The 22,356-nt window shown below is 34.5% G+C and overlaps 2 protein-coding genes across 2 annotated transcripts; one reads left to right on the forward strand and one right to left on the reverse strand.

The window, feature by feature from the left end:
• Positions 1-5,086: 5,086 nt before the first annotated feature.
• LOC113691818 (nucleotide pyrophosphatase/phosphodiesterase) lies at positions 5,087-13,483 on the reverse strand. Its single transcript, XM_027210118.2, has 12 exons — positions 13,174-13,483; positions 11,946-12,037; positions 10,918-10,990; positions 10,535-10,657; positions 9,170-9,262; positions 8,678-8,807; positions 7,819-7,900; positions 7,582-7,714; positions 7,043-7,248; positions 6,638-6,763; positions 6,135-6,444; positions 5,087-5,523 (listed from the first exon to the last, which is right to left on the reverse strand). Exons 1-12 carry the CDS (start codon positions 13,372-13,374, stop codon positions 5,218-5,220), a joined length of 1,875 nt encoding a protein of 624 aa, XP_027065919.1. The 5' UTR covers positions 13,375-13,483; the 3' UTR covers positions 5,087-5,217.
• A 5,913-nt stretch (positions 13,484-19,396) lies between these two features.
• On the forward strand, positions 19,397-20,626 carry LOC113693288 (uncharacterized). The gene has a single exon (XM_027211846.1). It carries the CDS (start codon positions 19,397-19,399, stop codon positions 20,624-20,626), a length of 1,230 nt encoding a protein of 409 aa, XP_027067647.1.
• Positions 20,627-22,356: the final 1,730 nt, after the last annotated feature.

The following is a 22,356-nucleotide window of genomic DNA, read 5'->3' on the forward strand; positions in this document are numbered from 1 at the left end:
TACCAAAATCCCATAATTCGGTAAGTTCTTTAACTAGAGGCTCTAGATAAACATCAATATTATTCCCAGGAGAGGATGATCTGGGTATTAACAAGGACAACATGAAGTACGGTTGCTTCATACACATCTACGGAGGTAAGTTATATGGTATTAAAACCACAGGCCAAGTACTATGTAGAACTCATGTTGTTGAATGGATTAAACCCGTCAGATGCCAACCCCAATCTAACATTTCGACAATCCTTAGCAAATTCTGGATGTAGATGGTCAAAAGTTTGCCAAGCTGAAGAATCAGCTGGATGTCTCATACAACCATCTTTTGTATGTTTTTCCTCATGCCATCTCATTTGAGATGCAATTTTAGAAGACGTAAATAGTCTTTGTAATCTAGCTTTTAAGGGAAAATACCATAACACTTTTTGAGGAATTTTTCTTTTTTCACCAATTGGATCATTTTCTGAAGCAACCCACCTAAACTCGTTACATGTTTCACATGAAGTTCTTTTTTTCGCACTACCTCAATAAAGAGAACAAACATTAGGACATGCATCGATTTTTTTATAACCCAGCCCCAATGTATTCATCAATTTCTTAGCCTCATAGTAAGAAGAAGGCAAATTAGTCATGACTTCCGGAAATGCTTCTCTCAACAGCTCAACAAGCATATTAAAAATCTTGTTACTCATCTTACCAAGCCATTTTAGGCTACGCAAATGAATAATGAAAGACAACTTTGAGAAATTTTTGCAACCACTATACAAATCCTATTGAGAATCATCAATCAATTTGTAAAATTTTTCAGCCTCTGAAACAGGAATGTCCCCTTCTCTATTCAATTCATTTGTTCCATGTGGTATCCCAAATACATCATGGACCAAGTCTTGCATGTCATTAGTCCCATTTGAAACCCCAATTGATGTATTTTCAGAATTAGATGTGGCTTCATTGTAGTTTGAAAGTTCTCCATGTGCTATCCAATTATTATAACCCTTGATAAATCCTATCACTTTCAAATGATCATATGCTTCCATTTTAGTCACACAAACACCCATGGCGCAATCATTGCAAGGACACAAAATCATTCCGTCACAACTTGATCTAGAAAATGCGAAATTTAGAAACATTTGAAGTCCTACCTCGTACTTTTCACTTGTTCTTGAAAAATCCATCCAACTTTTATCTATACTTTTAATATAAATAAATGTCCTCCAACAAGCTTCCAACAGCATGAAAATGACAACTACACATTAGTACTTAGAAAACTAGACAAATACCATCAAATCACAAATACCATCAAATCATTGGGAATAAGATGCGCCCTGATTTTTTAGATTCAGGTCGTGGCTTACAAGTCCCTAATTTCAAGTTCAAGAATTTACAATTTACTAAATCTAGCAGCCCAGCAAATAAAGGAATTCAAAAAAATGCAAAATTTCTCAACAATCTGTAAAAATAGAAATTGCAAGCAAGCGGATAGAAATTTTATTTACCTAATAATAGAACAAAGCCCTTCGTACCAACTCCTACGCTCGCGTCTTCACAAAATTCCTAAGTTCAATCTGAAATGTCAAAGGTTAAACAAACACATGAGCGGCAAGACTAAAGGTGAAATTCAAGACTCTTACTAAATTTCCATCAAAGTATACATACATCTCTGGTGTGTAGTGATTAATTTTATAGTCATCTCTTTAGAAAGGTATGCAACTGACGACATAGGTAATTGGAAAAAACGAATGACTGAAAAAGCATAGGTTTATGACACGGTTAGACCAGAAGACATTTATGAAGAAAAAACATTCACCACAGAGAGACAATGAAATATGAAAGAAAGAAGAGAATGCTATCTAGCTTTTTATTTTATACTCATAATCTTTGTTTGGTCCCAGGATTCTTTTAAGTTGCTATGACTGTTCAGCTAATTGATCTAGAAATAGGACTAAATTGAGGGAAAAAAAAAAGAACCAATAACGGTGCTATGTCATCCAGAACTGGGAGGGGTGGAAGTTCGAGTCAATCAGACACTACATAATCAAATGGTACACCATTCATTCTCACCCATCTCAATAACGGCAGAATATTTGTTTGTCTGTTCAATAATCTTGCTCAACAAGAATCTGAACCTATTAGTCACGGATGCATAACCAGAGCATGACCAATGTGCAGTTCAACTAGAAGTCCATTAATTAAGTCCTTAAATATTAATTTCCATCAACCTATTTCTTAAACTTTTGCACTTGTCTTGCAAAAAGGTCATTCCAGTCACCCCATTGCTGTTTTGATCTTCATCAAAGAGTTCCAAGTTGATTTCTATTCATAAAAATCTAGCTGCCTAAAGACAACTTCAATTACAACTAAGTTTCATAAATTAACATTAAAAGAGATTCAGAGAAAAAAATGAAAAGCAGGGGGAAATTGACATTTTATCGAACAAGTTATGGGCAACAGCTTCATTGTGTTTACCACTTTGATTTTGGGACAACATATGCCTGAAGTATCTTCCCGCTTTGCCAATATTGGACTCCAATCTTCTAGCTTTTACTCCTTGCCTGCCCTTCCAGATGTCTTAGCCAAGGGATTTAAAGTTGAGGTTAGCAAAAGATGAAGATGGTTGTTTGCGGAGATAGCTTGGATTCCTACAACTTTCTAGACTAGCTGAGATAGCTTGTTTGTGGAGAGGTCAGAGAGATGAGAAGAAGAAAATCTTCGCAGTCTTTTTGCCGGCAAAATAAAACTTTAGAGTATTTCACCAAGTGTTTTGCCAAATAAATCTTCTGCCAAATCCAACCGATGTCATTTTGTATCTCTTTTTTTTTTTTTTTTGGTACATCTCACATTTTCTTGAGTGTCATGATAGGCAGTCTAAAGTCACATTATTTTTTTTATATCAGATAAACTAAAAAAATTATAGTGTATATTATTGAGTTGATATAATAAGTGTCATGATAGACTTACTATAATGACACAAACCAACAAGTATCTTTATAGTCATGCCAGGAAAGTCCATTTTTGTTGTAGTGATATACTTTTCAAAAGTAAAATGCAACTGAGAAAAAACCCTACGTATGTGAATTATTATACTGATTCTTGGACTTAAAAAGTCAACTAGAATTTTGTAAATTCTTATACTAACCCAAACTATTTAGCTTTGTCGACTCACATTTTAACCTTCCCCCCTTTTCTTGATAATGGTAGACATAAAAGATTTACTAGGAGCATATAACTGCAAACCTGATAAATAGGACAAGTACTTTCATAGTTATGGACATGGCCAAAGAATGCAATGTCTACTTTGTGTTTTTGGCGAAGCTTCTAAAGGTGTGCCCTTCCCTCAGGCTCTTCAAAAAAGCTCCTTCTTTAGCATTCCAATCACTGGCAGAGTATCCAAGCTCCTGATGAGCAGCAAAAATCAACCAAGGCTAGTGTTTTCTATCTATTGATGCCAGATATTTTTCAACGAACTGGTATTGTTCAGATCCCTCTCTTCAGTCATGTTCAGAATCAATTATGCAGAAGCGAAACATCCTGTAATCCCTTTGATACCTATAAGAAGATCATATGTAGGTGGTTAGCAATTTCTCCTTAGACTCCTAAATACACTTCGGCAATATTTATCATATCGTATATATGTGTAATTATTTCTATGATAACTCCATATTAATAAACTGGAGAGTATATGCTCTCAAGAATTGAGCATATTAGACCTATATACTTGTTGCTTTACTCCAAAATGTTCCTAGTTATAGGATAATTAATTGGACATTAGTAATGCGGTAAGACTACCATGTTCAATTGAGAGGATGATGAATCTCAATCATTTGTGTAGAGACATTAAGATAAATATATGAGTTCTTTAATTAGTACAAATTCACTTAATATGAGCCAAAGAAAGAACGCCAAATAGAAATTATTATCAATCTGTCAATTGGTTGTTTTTAGTTACAGTTGTGCATGTGGTTCTTAGACCTGAAATGTCATGGTTGTCTTGTATATAATTGCTATGTTTTAGTTATATAGTGTACTTATATTCTAATAAAAAAAAAATTAAGTACGTGTTATTTGGTATATCAAATTATGTACGGAGACATGTAAATGGTTATTAAGATAATTATCACACTGGGTAAAAGAAAGAATATCCCAGGTGATTTTTTTCAAACTATAACTCAGAAGTCCTTGGTCAAGGCTCATGAGAAATTAGAAAAGAATTTCTAATTTCATAGAGTTTATTTTGTAGATCAAGCACATAAGACTAAGTCTAGGTATTTGATAGTTATTCCAAACTCTAATAGACTAATAGGGATATTGTATGATGGAGGGATTGAATTGTAGAGTAACTAATAACTGAAAGATTCACAAATAATTGATACTATTTAATTGGTTGTCACAATGTACTATTGGGTGTCACTTTTGACGAATGATAATTAAGAAATAATTAGTTATGTTGTTAATTGATTATTCCAATTAGAAAAATTCTAATTTAATCATAACCAAATTAGTTTGAACCTAAGGATTCACGCACAAATGGGGTTAATGTGTAATTAGAAGAATAAGGAGGACTTAATTTTTATTAATAATTTTTTCTTATTTAGAATAAGAAATAACTCTATTATAAATAGAGATTCTAAGGCATCCAGCACAACGTTAATTCTCTCTAGCACCTTTTTTTTTGTCCTAAATCTCTCTAAAGAGTCACAGCACAGGTTAGGAGATCTTCAAGTTCCATGATTACCATGTGTGGATATGCCATATAGAGGACAGACGCATATGCGACTTTCGTGATCTCTTTGAATAGTTCGAAAAAAATTAGAATAAGACGTTCAAAAAAAGGGATATATAGTCATTTAATAGATGTTGGGACAAGAAACGATAGAAGATCTTTGTATTTGTGGTTGAAAAGAGTGAAGGGGTGTAAGTTTTGTTCTTATACTTAATTAATAGTATATTATAAATTTTACTCATCTTCTACTGCACGTACTTTTATATTTGTAAAATCTCCTTACAGTGTATAATAATGAAACATAGTTTGGCATTCTTATAGTGTAAAATATCCTTACAGTGTAAAATCTACTGCACTCTAATAATTTTCGAATTCTACAGCAAAGATTGAAACATAGATTGGCATTACTTGGACAAGTCCATTTTAAAACAAAGATGCTACATACAAACTTATTATTCCTCTAATCAACATGAAGGATATCCACCTAATGAATAAAAGTGGACTCATGATGCTAAAGTTGTAAATTCACAACCATCATGCACACAAGCTAAGACATCTCTATAATCCCTAGAGATGGTGAAGGAGTCGTAGACCTCTCCATCTCTACTCTTCTTGTACTCAAACAGTAGTGAGGAGCGATTGAAAGCCGTCAGTTTCACAAATCCCCAGTCATAATCTTTGTAAAGACTCCAAAAAGTATTGGTTGGAGTGAATTGGGACAAGTGACTTCCTCCTCCTCCCACGATTACATGTATAGTTCCATTCACCACCCCGGAGTAATGTGATTTTCCATCTTTAACGCATTGGTTCTAAAGCATACAGAAATTAAATATCAGAGAAGAATCAGAGTAGGACTTCACAGTGCAGTTAAAGCATAGTGGCTATGCTTAGATTTTGAACTTCTTCTATTTCAGATTTTAGCTACCTTAGATCTTTATCTTACTAAAATTAATAGAGTATAGCAAGGATCAAGGGTGAATTGTCTAGAGTGCAATTAAAAAGTTCTCAAATATCAAAATTTGTAAGAATAAACATAAAGTATATCTCAAATATCAAAAACCGAACTTTCAAATCTTGGAAGGATTGGTTGCCTATATCTAATCTTTTTATGAGCTTATTGTAAAATGATTCTCAACACCTGATTTTAATTTTTCATTATAAAAGAGTTATTTGTTCTCTTCTCAATTACTTTTCAAAGCCTGCTTCTAACTTTCTAGAGGCAATAAAGTAAATGCAATTGAGAGCGAACCCAATGTGTGTGAATTGTTCATGTATTAATTCTAGGACTCGAAACGTCACTTAAAATTTTATTATGCTAACTTAGACTGCTTAGCTTTATTGACCCGCAATTTGAACTTTCCCTATTCCTAAAAATCAAAATAATTAATCAAAGGATTTCCGGGATTATATAGTTGTGTACCTGATAAATAGGGCAAGTCCTTTCATAGTTATGAACATGGCCAAAGAATGCAATGTCAACTTTGTACTTCTGCCAAAGCTTCTGCAAGTGTGCCCTTCCCTCAGGCTCTTCAAAAGATCCTTCTTTAGCATACCAATCATTGGAAGAGTATCCAAGGACACGATGAGCTGCGAAAATCAACCAAGGTTGGTGCTTTCTATCTACTGATGCAAGGCATTTTTCGATGAACTGATATTGTTCAGATCCCTCTCTCCAGTCATGCTCAGAATCAATTATGCAAAAGCGAAACATCCCATAATCTGTTTGATACCTATAAGAAGATCATGTATAGCTGGTCAGACATTTCTCCTTGGACTCTTCATCACGTAATTGCTGAAAGATGGTCTATTCCTAAAAGCTAAAACCTATCACGAAAATGCTGTTTTTTTTTTTTTTTTGGAACAAGAAATGACTATTAATTCACAATTACTTTCTATAGAAAAAACAATCATAACTTTGGTTACCAGAATTTAGCTCTGTTCTCAGCAGGAACATAGTAATAGGTCTCAGCTGGTACACCACATTCTCCCCCAGAATCCTGCACGTTAAAGAATGATCCTGAATTGAGCCAATCTCGTTCATGGTTGCCACTGCATGAAGCACACATTAAATTAATCTCTTGTGGTGCGTCTCCGTGTCACGAAAATTATCACCATTAGCTTCGTTTACTCACACAAAATCCTTTGGTAAACAACAGTTGATAATAATTCTTTCATCTGTTCAAAAACTATAGTTAAATGGCCTTAATATTTTCACCAAGAATTACTGTACGAAGACTTGATAGTTCAGAAAGTGTATTAGAAAAATGTTACAAAACCAAGCTAATAAAATTCGTGTAAAGTTAGTGCGTTATAGAACAATTAACAAACCTTGCAATCATAAAGGCTTTAGTCGATGTAATAGCTGCAACCTGAGCAGTGAACTGGTCCCATTGAGAGATGTATCCATTTGCATATGGGAGATCTCCTATCAAGAAAACTATGTCAATGTTGGGGAGATCTCTGATGAGTTGGTCAGTAGTATTGAGTGATCCTGGCTGATAATTTGCATACTCATTTGATCCATCACGCTCTGCCTGCAAGTAACATTAGCATGTATATATGAATGCATACTTAATACCAAGAATGGCACAAATCGACAAGCATTTTGAGTAACAAATATCTCACGAGCACTTTATCTTGTCAAAATATTGAGTAAAAAAGTCAAGAACAGTTCCATTAACAAATAAGGAAGTATCATTAACATTTCTCAAAACTGTTTGATTAAATTTATCTAATAATATATGTTGCTTTTACTTAGTTCTCGTAGTTAAATAATTGCTCCCTTTTAGACAGTAGAATATTTAATCAACGTGATATAAACACTAAGATTAATTGGTTTATTTCCATTTGATAATTATGGGCATTACCTTTCCCATGTCACCAAATATTATAACTCGCTGCAATGACTCTTGCCCTGGATATGGGGAAGCTCGGAAGTAATAAGTCTTACTCCAAACATACGAACCATCCTCTAAAAGGTGACCGACCCTGTATTGGTACCTGTAAAAGTCCATTATTCGTGAAACAAAATCAAGATATTTGACATGATAAAAAAAAAAAATCAAGGCCAATATGGTGCATGAATTTTAAGTTAGGAAACTCACAAGGTGTTTGGCCACAAATTTTTTAAGAAACTAGTGTGAATATAACCAGGATGACGCCAACCAACTGTCCTTGCAGGAGGACCTGCAAGCAAAAGTGAGCGGCTTTAGTGGCTAGATTTAGTACACATTATTTACCATCGATTTTCAGATGCCACATAAATGCTTGTAAAATCATAGCTCAAATAATTGTGACCTCATAATACCCAACTCTATTGGTAGAGACGTTAATTTAGTGACTGTACATCTAAATCTAGTAGGGATAACCTGAACCTTATGATTTGTACATCTAATTCTGATAAATAGGTGCAAATTGAATATTTTCATTGAACATGTATGTATATATGTATGTATGTGCATAAAAATATGAATTAATCTTCTATACATTGACAGTATATACACTTTCATTATTAGCTATATGACATATAATTCGAATTTAAATTTAAAATTCAAATCTTACATATGTGTCGTGCATTCAATCGTGATAATGTATACATTATTAATGTATACGAGATTTACTCTAAAAATATATACACTATCTAGCATCGATTTTCAGATGCCACATATATGCTAGGAAGGTCATCTCTTAAAGAATTTTTACCTAATACTTAGTTCTGTTTGGTTGGGATGTTAGTTAGGTTATCGTACATCTAAATCTAGCAGGAGCAACCTAAACCCAATAGCTGTTCGGATTGGTAGAAATTGTCTGATTGGGTTGCTAAATGTAAGGTGAAGTTTAAGAGATTTATGTAAAGAAAAGTCGAAATGCAATGTGGAATTGACTAATTTATTTAAGGAATTGATCATTAGATGCACAACAATATAACGACTTGGCAGTAAAAAGAGTAGAATAAAATCATACCACACAAACTGCCTCGGTTAAAAGTTAATGTTCCTGCTGGTGAACGCATTGCAGCATGTCCCTTCCATCCCCACTCAACAAAAGGATAGGCTTCATCTATGTTATAGCCGCTTGTCCATGTTACTGTCATCTGAAACAATAATTGAAGGAAAGTAAATTAGATAGTTGAATTATATTTTCGAAGATTTAAGACAAAACAAGCATATCGAAATGAAAATCATAGATTGTAGTGATTTGAAAATTTGATAGACTCATGATCAACTATAGTTGTTAATAGAGCAAGCTCTAGTGTAGATAAGAGTAGTGGCATTATTAGAGGGCTAAATTAAGTTTTTAAAAATTAGGGATCCAAATTAATTGAAGTTTAAGACAGAGAGTTTGATTCTAGTGCAGCCATTGACTACCTTCTTTGTCCTCTCACAAAAAAAAAAAAAAAAAAAAGCAATAATGTCTATTCAAATTATTTAGAACCAACCATCCTGATAAACTTACTTCATCCCAAGCCTTTCCCTGAGCAAGTCGTGGGAAAACAGGCGCTTTTGGATTTGCAAATACTATGGTATTTGAAACTGCTACCAGTTTTGGCTGCAAAAACAGACACATGAAATTATAGAAAACTAAATAACACATAAAAAGGTGCAAGATAGAAGAAAAAATTGGATTGAGAAGCATAATCACAATTTGACCAGTTATTAACTACACAATCCACTGAGTCAAATGTTCATTCTAGATGACAAGGTAAAATAAAATAGTGATTTTGTTTGTCATATTTTTAAGGGATAATTTCAAAAACCTCCCTTGAGATTTCTAACAATTTCACTAGCCTCCCTTGAGGTTTGCAAAATTACACAAAACTCCCTTGAGGTTAAGGTTTGGTTAATAAAATAAGTCCAAGTAAGAAAGTAACATTAAAAAAGTACTTTAAAGAGAGAGATGAAACTTTTATTCCATAAATACCTCTTGTAGATGTTCATAAGCTGTATTAGTAAAAGAATGAAAATAATTAAAAGTTAAAAACAATTAACACATACATTTCACTACTCAAAATGTTCACATTCAATACATTAGATAACAAATAAGTAACAAAACTATATTAATTATCACAAGATTCAGCAAAATAGACCAATCATCTCTCTTCAACCTGAGATTTGCTATGATTCTTACAATTTTGAACAGAAAAAGGTTTTGAATTTAGCTTTTCTTTTCCCTTCTTTCTCTTTTACTTCCACAAAATTATTTTATAACTATCATAACTTTAAGATTTTTAAAGAAAATATCCTCTTGAACAACTTTCAAGAGAGGTAAGTATAATTTGATAAACCTCAAGGGAGGCTGGTAAAATTGTTACTCAGGGGAGGTTTATGAAATTATCCCTACTCCACTTCTCCAATAATGAGTTTCTTCATTCTATATTCACAGTTATACGGTACACTAATGCTTAACTTGGTTGAGATACGAAACTAAAAATTTACATTTAGTCCAATCCAGCATGCCCCGGTCCATTCATAAATGGTTATTTCAAAGGCAAGACCATTAGTGATGTAACACACTAAAATGTGTACAGAATGATGGCTCCATGTTGACAAGAATAACCAGCGAATCAATTACATAGCAGGGAAAAAAAAAGAGAAAAGGATAAACCAAAAGAGTTAGGGCTTAAATTAGTCAACATTAGCAACATATTATACACCAAAAAAAATGACCCTACATTTAGTAAAATAGTAATTAACTATAAATCCATTGTCCTACTTAAAAAGGCAAAGACTTTAAATATGATTTACGACAGCTGGACAGAATTATATACAGTGAAAGGAAAGAAGAAAAGGTACAAGTGGTAGAAAAGATGACGTTACTGACATTTGACAATCCTCCAGAGAACAATGCAAATGAGAAATCAGATCGCTGATTGATCAACTGGAATGTGAGTGAAGTTTTGCCTGTTGAGGTGTAGTACGGGTTGGAGTCATTCGCATATTTGTACTGTCAGGAAAAACATTTTGAATTGGTTAGAAAAAGTTTCAACTATTTCCATATATTGGTTAGGGCTAAATTGTGCCCCAAAAAATAAAGGTAAAATTGCAGTGACATCCTCGTAGTTTTGATTTTGTTGGGTTTTCTTTTTCTCAACAAAAGCGAAATTAAATTTTGGTTATTAAATTACGAAAATAAAAGTCAGTATAATTATATAAACAATAAGAGAAAAATTGGTGTAATTGAATCTTTATTTGACTGGAGCACACCTTTATGGGGGCAGTGCAAATGTATGGAGACTCCTCATAAGAGTCCTCCAGCGTCGGGTAGCAAAGAGAGTCACTGTACAAATGAAAATTCCATGAGTGAACAATTTTAAAGGGAAAAGCTGAAACGAGAAAAGAAAAAGAAGAAGGAAAAAAAATACACTAATATTTAAAGTTACTTTTGAAAATTTGAATTTAGTGCGCGCATGCCAGACACAATATATATATATATATATATATATATCCTCATAATCACATAATTTACTATTTGTGTTGTTGGTAGGTATACTTATGTAGTTGATATATACTACAACATTTGGATTAGTAATAATTAATTCGGTGGTTTCCAAGAAAGCCATCTAACTGTATCAATAAGACTCTCCAAGTTCAAACATTTAAGGGATGCCATTGAAATAATCTAATAAGTTAGGGGGGTCATACTGAAATAAAATTGAAGTTTCAGGGACATATGTTAAACAAAGCCAATAATTGAAGGCATGAAGTGACGGGATGTTTAAAAAAGAAAAGCGTTGTTGACAAATTCTCTGACACATTACCTCATTTTAGATGAATTAAGTAGAATTTAGCCTTTGTAAACTTAGCCTAAGAGTTGTGAGTTCTTTTTTTTATTATTATTATTTGGAAGTAGATTAGTTGTCTATTTTAAGGGAAGGCCAAAAGGGATGTCACATGACAGTAGTAAGCCCTACCACATTGTTTGGAAGAATAATTGCCTTAATCTCTTATAAGACTTTATTCTAGGAGAATTATATTGGAAGTATGGAATTTGCTTGTTATATTTGTATTTTTTTAGTAGAAATTATATTTTCATTCGAATCTGTTGTTCGAATTTGACCTTTCTGTTATTATTTTTATAATCTTTTCGTGCTAGAGAAGTAAAAAAAATCAATTTCACAATATTAAATGGGATTACCTAATTATCTCAACTACTGATGTTGCAAAAAATAACTCGGCCTAACAAATATTTTGAAGTCAAAAGGGCTTAACTGTATAAAGTTAAGGGATCTTACTTAAATTTTGCTGGAGAAAAAACTCCAACCCAGTCATCTTCAGCTGGATCTTTGTTCACAAGCTCCACTGTGATCCATTCAGTATCCTCATCCTGTTCTTGTAAGAGTAATTGACCAAGTTAAAATAAGGGCAAAGTGTTTAGGGAGAGTTGTCTCTAAAGTTAAAATAATTGTCCCTAAAGAATAAGGGCAGTCGCAAAAATTTGACCCCTTATTCTTTGAACTAGTCTCATGATTGTTCCCTAAAATATTACACCCTTACTGCCTTATTAATTGCACTCAATCATCTTTCTTGTCTTCTATACTTTTAATTGAACATTTAAATATTCATAAATTACTAAAACAGTTTCTTGTAGACTTTAAAGCCACATAATATTTCTAAAATACTTTGGCAAAATATTACATCAATTATGCTCGATTGTAATATCTGAACAATTTATTTGTTAGTGGCATTCTAATTCGGATATCGAGTTGAGATAATTCGAAACCAACACCCATCCAATAATAGTTATCAGAAAAATCAATATTTTAATGTTAGCCACCCCAAACTGGATGTGACGTTAAATGTAAAATATGAATATTTTAAAATATGCCCTTCAATAATTTGTGCCACCAAGCAAGGAGAACTTTGGTAGCATGTATTGATTATAAAATAATGAGCAAACATTTTTCTGAAGATGTCATGCATGTACTGTAATATAATTAGCAAACTTAAATACTTTTGATTACAGAAAGAAAACACTAACATATGAGAGAGAATAAACAGAAGATCAAAACTCAAGGCAACTCTATGCAGCTTGAGTTGGTAAATTTGAGGTGCAGAAATAGTACCAACAGTCACTTAGTTACGTCTTAAAGGATATGCATGTAGTAGCTGAAAGTGGAAGGAAAAATATTTAGGTAGACCCGATCCATTACGTATCCAGCAAAGTAAAATGATATTGTCATAGCTAAATTCTTATTTCTAATGAATTTATTGTTAAAATTACAAAACTACCCCTTTCAAAATCTAAATTGCATACATATCTGGAAGGGCAATTTTGGGATTTTATTCAAAAATAGTTGTGAAAAAAAAAAATCCAACTGTGGCACTAACACCATCTATTTAGAAATCATATGTCATCCGAATTTAGTATATAATCTTTGACAAACAAAAAGGAAGGAAAATATAATGAAGAGGAGTCATTACATTAAAAGGAAGGAGAAGATAATGAATAGGAGACATTACATTTTTGCCAAGAAGGGAAGGACTGGCAAAGATGGAGGCAGAGTCACGTAATGCGAGAACAGTCTTGTGGATAGCTATTTTAGCTAAAGGCTGTTCTCCACCATGGACATCAGCAGCTGAAGCTGATGGAGAAGTGATGAAGCACAACAAAGAAGATACAACCCTAAAGAGTGCCACTAACCCTAGATAAGGCTTCCCCATCCTGATATGGATGTTTATTGTCTAGCTCCTACTCGTATTTATAATGCTTTCAAGAAGTAAGACTTCTTACGTATACTATTTCAAATACCGAATTGCCTGCGTTCTGTTGTTTTTGTTAAGAAATGGAATAGTTTGGGTAAAGGGCAAAGGCAAAGGACAAAAGTTTGGAATAGTTGGGGAATCTTTTCTTGAATTAGTAGGCAAAAAGTTGAACATTGAAATACAAAGAAGTCCGTGACCATATGGGTAGCAGAGGGTGCCTACTTGGAATGACCCGTGATAATTTTAAGAGTAAAAAACAAAAAAATTCCGGTGGTAAATTTAATATACAGAAAACACGACAGTTCATAGTTTGAACTAAATTATAAAAGTAACGAAATCCGTTAAATTTAACGGAAATAGACGAAATGACAAAAATACCCAGATATAATTAAGCAAAAGACAGCTCAACAAAATCATTTGTTTTATTCTCTAAAGAGAGAGAATTGAGGCTTAAGGAGTAGAACAGATATATTTGTTAAAAATTAGGTATAAATTTTGTTTTAGGTTCCAATAAGTAATTTTCGTTAAATTTAACGGATTCCGTTATCTTTACAATTTAGTTCAAAGTATGAAATGTCATGTTGTGCATTTTAAAATCATGAGGGGCTTTTCTGTGTATTAGCTTTATCACAAGAGATTTTTTTATTTTTTACTCTAATTTTAAATAGAACGTACTGCTCCTAGAATAGAGTGCACATTAATTTTCACACTTTTTTACAATTATGCAAATAATATTACTAAACAATGCGAGTGAAAATTGTCTTCTTTTTTTTTTTTTATGACAAACTAGGAGCGTGAGATTTATTAGATAAAAGTTACGTATATTAAAAGAAGAGGAGACTAAGGAGTGAACCATCAAGACACAAGTTTTGCATATTTTTGAGAATGGTGATTTAGTAGGCAACAAATTCAATATTGAAATACCAAAATGCCCCTGACTTAGCTTGCTTCACATCCACGAGAAATGTATCATCATCGATACAAAAAGTACCAAACAATTCAAAAAAATTTAGTACTGCCTTTGCTGAAAAGAGTACAAAGGGGAATTAAATGGTTAATAGGGATGCAAATTGTTGAACTCAATTGGACTACTCATTAGCCTGTTCAGTGAAAACTCTTGTTCGCATTGTCCGAGCTCAAGCGGCTTGAATACTTAATCAGCTCAAACCGAACCTATTATGTGAGGAGCTTCCGAGCTATACATACATACATATATGTGTGTATATATGTATGTAGATATGTATATGTATCTACATACATATATACACACATATATATACATATACATATATACATACATACATATATGTGTGTCTGTATATGTATATATTTGAAAAAAATGTTTTAGTATGAAATTTTATTGTGTCCCTTGTTTAAAATATATAAAATACTAATATATATTACTTAAGCTGAATTGAACATGATTAAGATCGATTGAACTCAACTAAATTAAATTTGATCAAACTCGAGTTCGAATTCTAGCAAAGTAAACTATAATTGAGTTTGAACTCAAACTCAGCTTTTAAAAGTTTGATGAGTTCTAATTTGAGTTTAATCTCAAATATTTTAACTCGTGTAATACATTGCTAAAATTCGACTCGACTCATTTCTACTATTACTTATAAAGGGATTTGGACCATTTGGTATAGCTTTAGATTAGAATGTAATACTTGTAGAATTGAGTGAAAAATAATCTTCCGTCATTTTCAAAGTTGTGAAAAACTTTTTTCCTACTTGTATATCTTCCTTTTCTTATTGCCTGGTGATTAGTAGACACAATTGAAAAGGACAACCGTGGGTAGGTGTGATCAGAAGATATGGATTCGGAAATCAAAGTGCCAAAAGGATATGCGGATCTTTTTGCGGCCAGTCCAAGACTCGATCGCGTGAAATTTGCAAGAACTTGCCATTTTCAATTGGTCCCTACATTGAATTGATAAAATAAACCCTAATAATTGCTCCTGGCGGTTCTTCTTAATCTTAATTTCAAGGTGCAACTCGCGGTTAAGGGACTTTCTTCAACTTAATCATTATAATATGGGTTTTTCTAATCAGTGCTTACAGAGCATTTAACACACATAACATTCACCTAAATTATCATGTATATATGCATACTAACAATTATTACCTTCTATTTTATTTGTATATTTTTTCTATTTAATTTTACTTACCCACCCTTATATTTATTTATTTTTTCTAATTAATCTTATATTTCCAAAGATATGATACTTGAAATATATCTTAGCACATCAATTAGACAAACCCTTATAATATTGTCTAGTGACATGATATTTGACCTGCTAGCTAGCTCTAATCATTCATCATCATAGCGAATGGACTTGAAATTTACACGCAATTAAGCATTAAACACAAAACCAATTAACCTGTCTTTATTTTGGGATTGATTTTCCATTATTTCATACCATTCTTATCGTCGACTTAAGAGTTCTACAAGCCACAGTTAGTAAAACAGCACAGTGTACCTGTATATTATATGTTTTCAATTACCATTCCCAAAACTCCTGCATATTCTTACGTTTTTCAAATGCTTTCGTATTTTTTATAAAGTAGAGAGCACGTAAGTGACTTTTTGAGCAGCATGCTTCACGAGTGATACTATAATTTAAGATAAAGTTCAATAATATTTTGCTAAAATAAATTTGTATTTGTAAGTTATACAAAATAACAGAGATTTTGAGGTATTACAGTTAAGAAACATTAAATGACGAGCAAAGAGTCTATTCAAAAAGTTAAGGGGAGTAAAGTGTAACTCACCTAAAAATTCAAGGGGATATAGTGCAATTAACCCCCTCATTGATTAATTATGGTATATTAGTAACAAATTATTTTCGTTCTTTTTTTGGGTATCAAAACATTAGCAGGGAAAAAAAATACTACTAGCTTTTTTCCCTTTTTTGTTTTTATAAATAAAAACAGATTGATTTGGCCTTGTGACTCTATTTGGTTATATAAGTAGCGAGGACAAACAAGTAATGACATAACAAGCATGAATCGCGTGATTGATTTTCTTCTTTTTCTTTTTTGTTTCTTCTTTTCTGGGATATACAATGTAATTTGATAGAACGTTGGTTCAAATAAATCAATATAAGGGCACAAAAATTTGGCATGTGGTTCTTCATATTCTTTCATTTTTTGTAATCGAATATTCGTTCTTTTATTTCAATGATCCATATTGTTTTGATTCAATATTGTATATCTATACACCCGCACACATGCACATACATACACATGTCAAATTTGTGTGTACATACATATACATAAGTATATATGTATATACGTATGTACATATGTATATATTGCATCAGAAGTTAGACAGAAATCAAGGAAATTTAGTAGGCTTCTAATTTTTCCTTTCTTGTTTCCTTGCTCTTAAGGCATGGACTATTGATTCAATGGCTGCAAGCATAACATATCAATCAACGGGGAGAGGTTACTTGCCAATGGAAATTGTTTGATTGTGCGAGACAATATACAAGGAAACAAGCTTATTGTACCAAAAAAACATGCTTATTTGACAACTAAACACATTGTAATTAAGAAGACGTTTCATCTGTTATCGAGAGAGATCACACATTCCAATCATTAATGGAGTAAATGGAAACTACTATCTATCCTCATAATTTTGAAAAAAGAATGGTTATTGTACAAAGAAGCCTGAAATTCCAAGCATCACATGAGAAACAAAATCTGTACTTCAACTCAATCATATCTGCACAATTTTTTTTCTTTTTTTTTTTTTTGTGAAAAAGTCTACCAATCTGATCTATTAACGTATCCAAATACTGTCAATCGTGCGAGCCACAGTCCCAATCAGTCTGATATTTTCATGGAAATCATTATCGTTGTAGCTTTTTTGGAGCAAACCGAGGCAGTCGACAATAAACTCATCAGTTTCGTCTGTATGCATGTGATTGCTATCCTTTCTAATTGTGGTTGTTGCCGTCTTATTCATCAGTCAAAGCCTTATGTCTGGTTTTTCCTTTTTTGTTTACTTTTGATCTTTGGAGATTCTCTTTTTGCCTACAATTTTTCAATTTCTTCATTCAAAGTATTACCAGTTATTTGCTGAGGCAAATCTTTATCTCTATATGTTAATTTTTCAGGCTTGATTTAGATTGAAAATTTTGATGAAAGATTTGAAATTCAATAAAATCGATCTAGTTGTTTAAATTATTTAAGAAAATTTGAGTTTATAATTCACTAATTATCAAAATACATTTTAAACACTATAATCATTTGTAATTTTGCAATTTCAAATATCTCTTACATAATTTAAACAATTAGAAAGATTTGAGAGAATTTCAAAATTTTTTTAATTTAAATCTCTCAATCCAAACACAACCTTGGATACTCTAAACCCAAGAGAAGTAATGATTTCAATGTTTAAAGGATTTTGCAGTCCCTTTAGGTGTCATATCTTTAAGTTAAATTTACTGTTCAACAGTAAAGCCAATGGGTTGTGAAAAGCTCTTTGGACCCCGACAGTGCTGCTGAGCCTGATGGGTTCTCGGGGAGGTTTTTCACCTACGTGTGGGAGATTGTTGGGAAGGATGTGTTTGAGGTAGTGGGTAGCTTCTTTGCTGGTTCAAAGCTACCAAGGAGTATAACGGCCACTTCTATCGTCCTCATCCCCAAGGTGGGCTCTCCTCAGGATTTCTCGCAATATCGACCAATTAGTCTTTGCACGTTTGTGAATAAGATTATCTCTAAGCTGCTGGCGAAGAGATTAGCAAGGGTGCTCCCGCTCTTGATTTCGGATAACCAGAGCGGGTTTGTTCAGGGGCGGCAAATCTCGGATAATTTTTTGTTGGCTCAAGAGCTTGTTTCCGATATTCGGAGGGCGAATAGAGAAGGAAACGTGGTCCTTAATCTGGATATGGCAAAGGCTTACAATAGGGTGTCCTGGAATTTTTTGATGCAAGTGATGCGTAAGTTTGGTTTCGGGGAGAGGTGGATTGACATGATGTGGCGGTTAGTGTCTAATGTGTGGTTCTTAGTGATTATTAATGGGACATTGAAGGGGTTCTTTACATCTTCCAGGGGTCTGTGCCAAGGGGACCCCATATCACCAGCCTTGTTTATCTTGGGGGTGGAGGTCTTATCCCGGTCACTGAATGCACTACTGGTAGAGAGGAGGTTTGTCCCGTTCAAGGTTCCCAGACACTACCATAACATTTCTCATCTCGCGTACGCGGATGATGTGATGATTTTTAGTAGCGGGTTGAAGAGGCCCTTAGAGATGGTCTTGTGCGTAGTGGAAGCCTATGGCAGTTTGTCGGGGCAGCAGGTGAACCTCCAGAAGAGTTGCTTCCTATTGCATCAAAGGCTCAATGCGGTTAGGAAGCATACCATCGCCAAGATTACGGGATTCAAAGAGCAGTCTTTCCCCATTAAATATCTTGGCTGCCTACTCTATGTCGGAAGGGGCAAGTCCATCTACTTCTCGGGGGTTGCGGAGTCGGTATCAAAGCGGGTGCTGGCATGGAATAGTAAGTTGCTATCTTATGGTGGGAAGCTGACTCTTATCAAGAGTGTGCTGGCATCTATACCAGTTCATGTTTTGGCTACCACGACTCCCACGAAGGGTTTCTGTCGAAGTTTGGAAAGGATCTTCGGAGGATTCCTATGGGGTAGCTCTGATTATGGTTTACGGGTTCATTGGATAAAATGGAGTTCAATTTGTAGTCCGGTAGAGGAGGGTGATGTGGGGATACGGGCACTACAGGCAGTCTATGACGCTTTCTCTATGAAATTGTGGGGGTTGTTCCGCCAAAATGTGTTCTTATGGGCACGTTTTATGCGGGGAAAGTATTTACGGGGAGGTCATCCTTGTGAAGCTGAACAAGTTAGGGGGCAATCCCACATATGGCGGAGGATGGTGATGATCAAAGACCAAATGGAATAGCACATTACATGGGTTTTGGGGAATGGGGAAGTGGATTTTTGGCATGAAAATTGGATGGGGCAGGGGCCGGTGTGCGATAAAGTGGAAACCATACACGCTGTGGCACACGTCTTTGACCAAGGCCGGTGGAACGTACACCTGTTGCAGCAGTGGTTGCCTCGGGGTATTATGTCAGACATCTTACATATTTCTCCTCCTATGTCCCGACGGTTGGATCGCATGATGTGGGCCTTGAGCTCCTCTGGCTCGTTTACAGTTTCTTTGGCGTATCAGGAGGTGAGCCAACCATCACCTAGGTCAATGTTTTTCACAAATATATGGCATCCGTTGATTCCAGCGAAGGTGTCCTTCTTCATGTTACATTTGCTGGGGTCCCGACTTCCAGTCATGGAGATTCTCCACCGCTTTCAGGTACACGGCCCATCTCGCTGTTGGTGTTGTAAGGAGCCAGGGGTGGAATCCCTAGACCATATTTTTTGCATTGGAGAGATCCCTTCACAGGTTTGGCAGTCATTTGAAGGGAGTGATGGAAGCCCTGGTCCAGCTTTTACGGTACGACATATGCTGGCTAAATGGTGGTTTAGGGCCACCTCAAAGGCTGCTTTGAAGACAATATATCGGATTCTACCTTGTCTAGTGTGTTGGCACCTCTGGAGGGCTAGGAACACGATGCTTTTCGATGGCAAACGGGTGACAGCAGTTGGCATTCACTTGCGTATACTCGGGGAGCTACGAGAAATTTTGTGTGGACGGTATCCCAATCTTGCCTCTGGTGGTTTATCTTGGCATTCTCTTCTTGATCTAGTGGTCAAGAGGGACCGTTCTGGTAGGATTTCCTGGCACAAATGGAGCAGGCCACAGCTTATGATCCCTAAGTTGAACGTTGATGGTTGCTATCAGGCGGAAAGAGCAGGAGAGGGTGGTATTTTAAGGGGCCCAGAAGGGCGTTTTATTGTTGCTTTTGCGAAGGTGTTTGATGTAGCTAAGAGCTTGCAAGCAGAGCTGAAGGCAGTACTTGAGGGGGTGAGGCTTTGCGTACAACGAAGCTTTGCGGAGGTGCACGTGGAGTCAGACTCTTTGCTATTGGTTCGAATGTTCCACACCAAGGTCGGGATACCTTGGTGGTTTATGCGCGATTTTGAGGAGCTCTTAGCTTTACGGCATCATGTGCGGGTCATGACGCATTGTCGTCGCGAGGCGAACAGGTCTGCGGTTGGTTTGGCTATGGAGAGCATAACTCAGGTACCAATTCAGTTTTCGAGTCGTGGGGGCAGCTACCCCTAGAGGTTCGCCAAGATATTTCTATGGATCGGCTAGGTATACCATCTAGTAGGATTGACTAGTGCTCGTCAGGAGTAGTGCAATGACTCATGGAGGTACGGTTTAGGCCCCCTCCTTGTATCCCGTCTTTTCAGTATGAGTAATAAAATCAAATATTTATTTAAAAAATAATAATTTTTACCCTTTTGAGAAATACAAATTAGAGGAATAATACCCTGAAGGTGACATAAAGTTTTTCATTTTTTTGCTATTTTGTCCTTTCCTTTTTTATTTTATAATAACTTTCAACCATCTAATTAAATTTTATTTAACTGGACCAAAATCTTGAATCCACCATGAAATAATCATAAACTAAAATAAAAAAATATTGGGACGGTTGTTAAGTATACACGTAATTCAAACCTTCTAATAATGTTTGACGTCATTCTAGCACAATTTTACTCGTTTTCCACGTTCTTGAGTGGTTAGGATACAATAAATTTGGTTGATTATAATACAAGGATGTCGATCTGGCAATCATGTTGCCTGTTGTCAAGTAGTAGGTGGCTAAATTAGTTTCTTTCTTTTTTTCTTTTTGAGATACGGTAGCTGAATTATAATTTGAGACCTAAATCATCATTGCATTTCGAATTTGGGCTTACCCAATTTTTTTTTGCAATGAAAATTAAATTTCAGGTATAATTGATATGTACATTGGTTGGCACAACTCTGAGTTCTCAAGTGCAGTACTCGGCCGCAATCCCAGATGCACCACTAACATCTCAACCAAACCCACTTTGAACCAAAACAACAAGATCACCAAATATTTTTCTCACTCTTCAACATAAAACTATTGAATTTAAGCACAAAAGGGTCAGAACAAAGAGCATGTAAAAATCTGGAAATATTCAGCAACTTCTGATGTTTTAAGCTCTGTTTTAAAACTCGGACCGGACCGGCTGGTCCGAGTCATATTAAAAAACCGGAAATTTAAAACTCGGTCAAAGCCGGTCAAAAACCGGGTTTGGCTGGGTTTGACTGGGAAAAAACCGGTTTTTCCGGTTCAACAGTAATTTTTTTTAAAAAAAATTCAAACTATTTAATATTATGTTTTGACCCCCTAAATTGTTAAAACTTATTGATATACCTCAAATATTTGATACTTTATAAATATTGTCCTAAAATTTGATGTTATTTTTCAATTAAATTCATAATTTTAATTCTAAACTTGTTAATATTTATTAAATAATATAAATTGCTACTTGATTGTTCTAATTTCTTTAAATTTTCTTGTTAAATATATTTGAAACATCAAATATATATGAATATACCTTTATTAATATCAACATATTATTAGATATTATATATATAATATTTTAATTTTTAAATAATTTTTATTTATGACGTTATCCGATTCGACCCCTATCGACCCCCGGTCAAATCCATTGACCCCTGACCCCTGATCTCGGCCGAGTCACTATCCGGTCCGGTTCTGAAAACATAGGTTTTAAGGACTTTTGCAATCTCACGTGACATACAGCTAGCAACAAGGATCTAAGCTCCAAGTTCTCATTCAATACCATAAATTTATCATCAAAATATCATACAAAGAAAAGGAAAATCTGGAATGGGAAAGGCTTGGAAGTTCCAAGTCCATTTAAAAGAAGATTTCCCCACAGGCAGCAGATCATGCAAACCAGTAAACTCTTGTTGCGTGCATTCTAGGCATGACTCACATCCATCAAAAGAATCTC

The sequence above is a fragment of the Coffea arabica genome, chromosome 6c, assembly GCF_036785885.1.
Source record: "Coffea arabica cultivar ET-39 chromosome 6c, Coffea Arabica ET-39 HiFi, whole genome shotgun sequence".
Taxonomy (NCBI): Eukaryota; Viridiplantae; Streptophyta; class Magnoliopsida; order Gentianales; family Rubiaceae; genus Coffea; species Coffea arabica.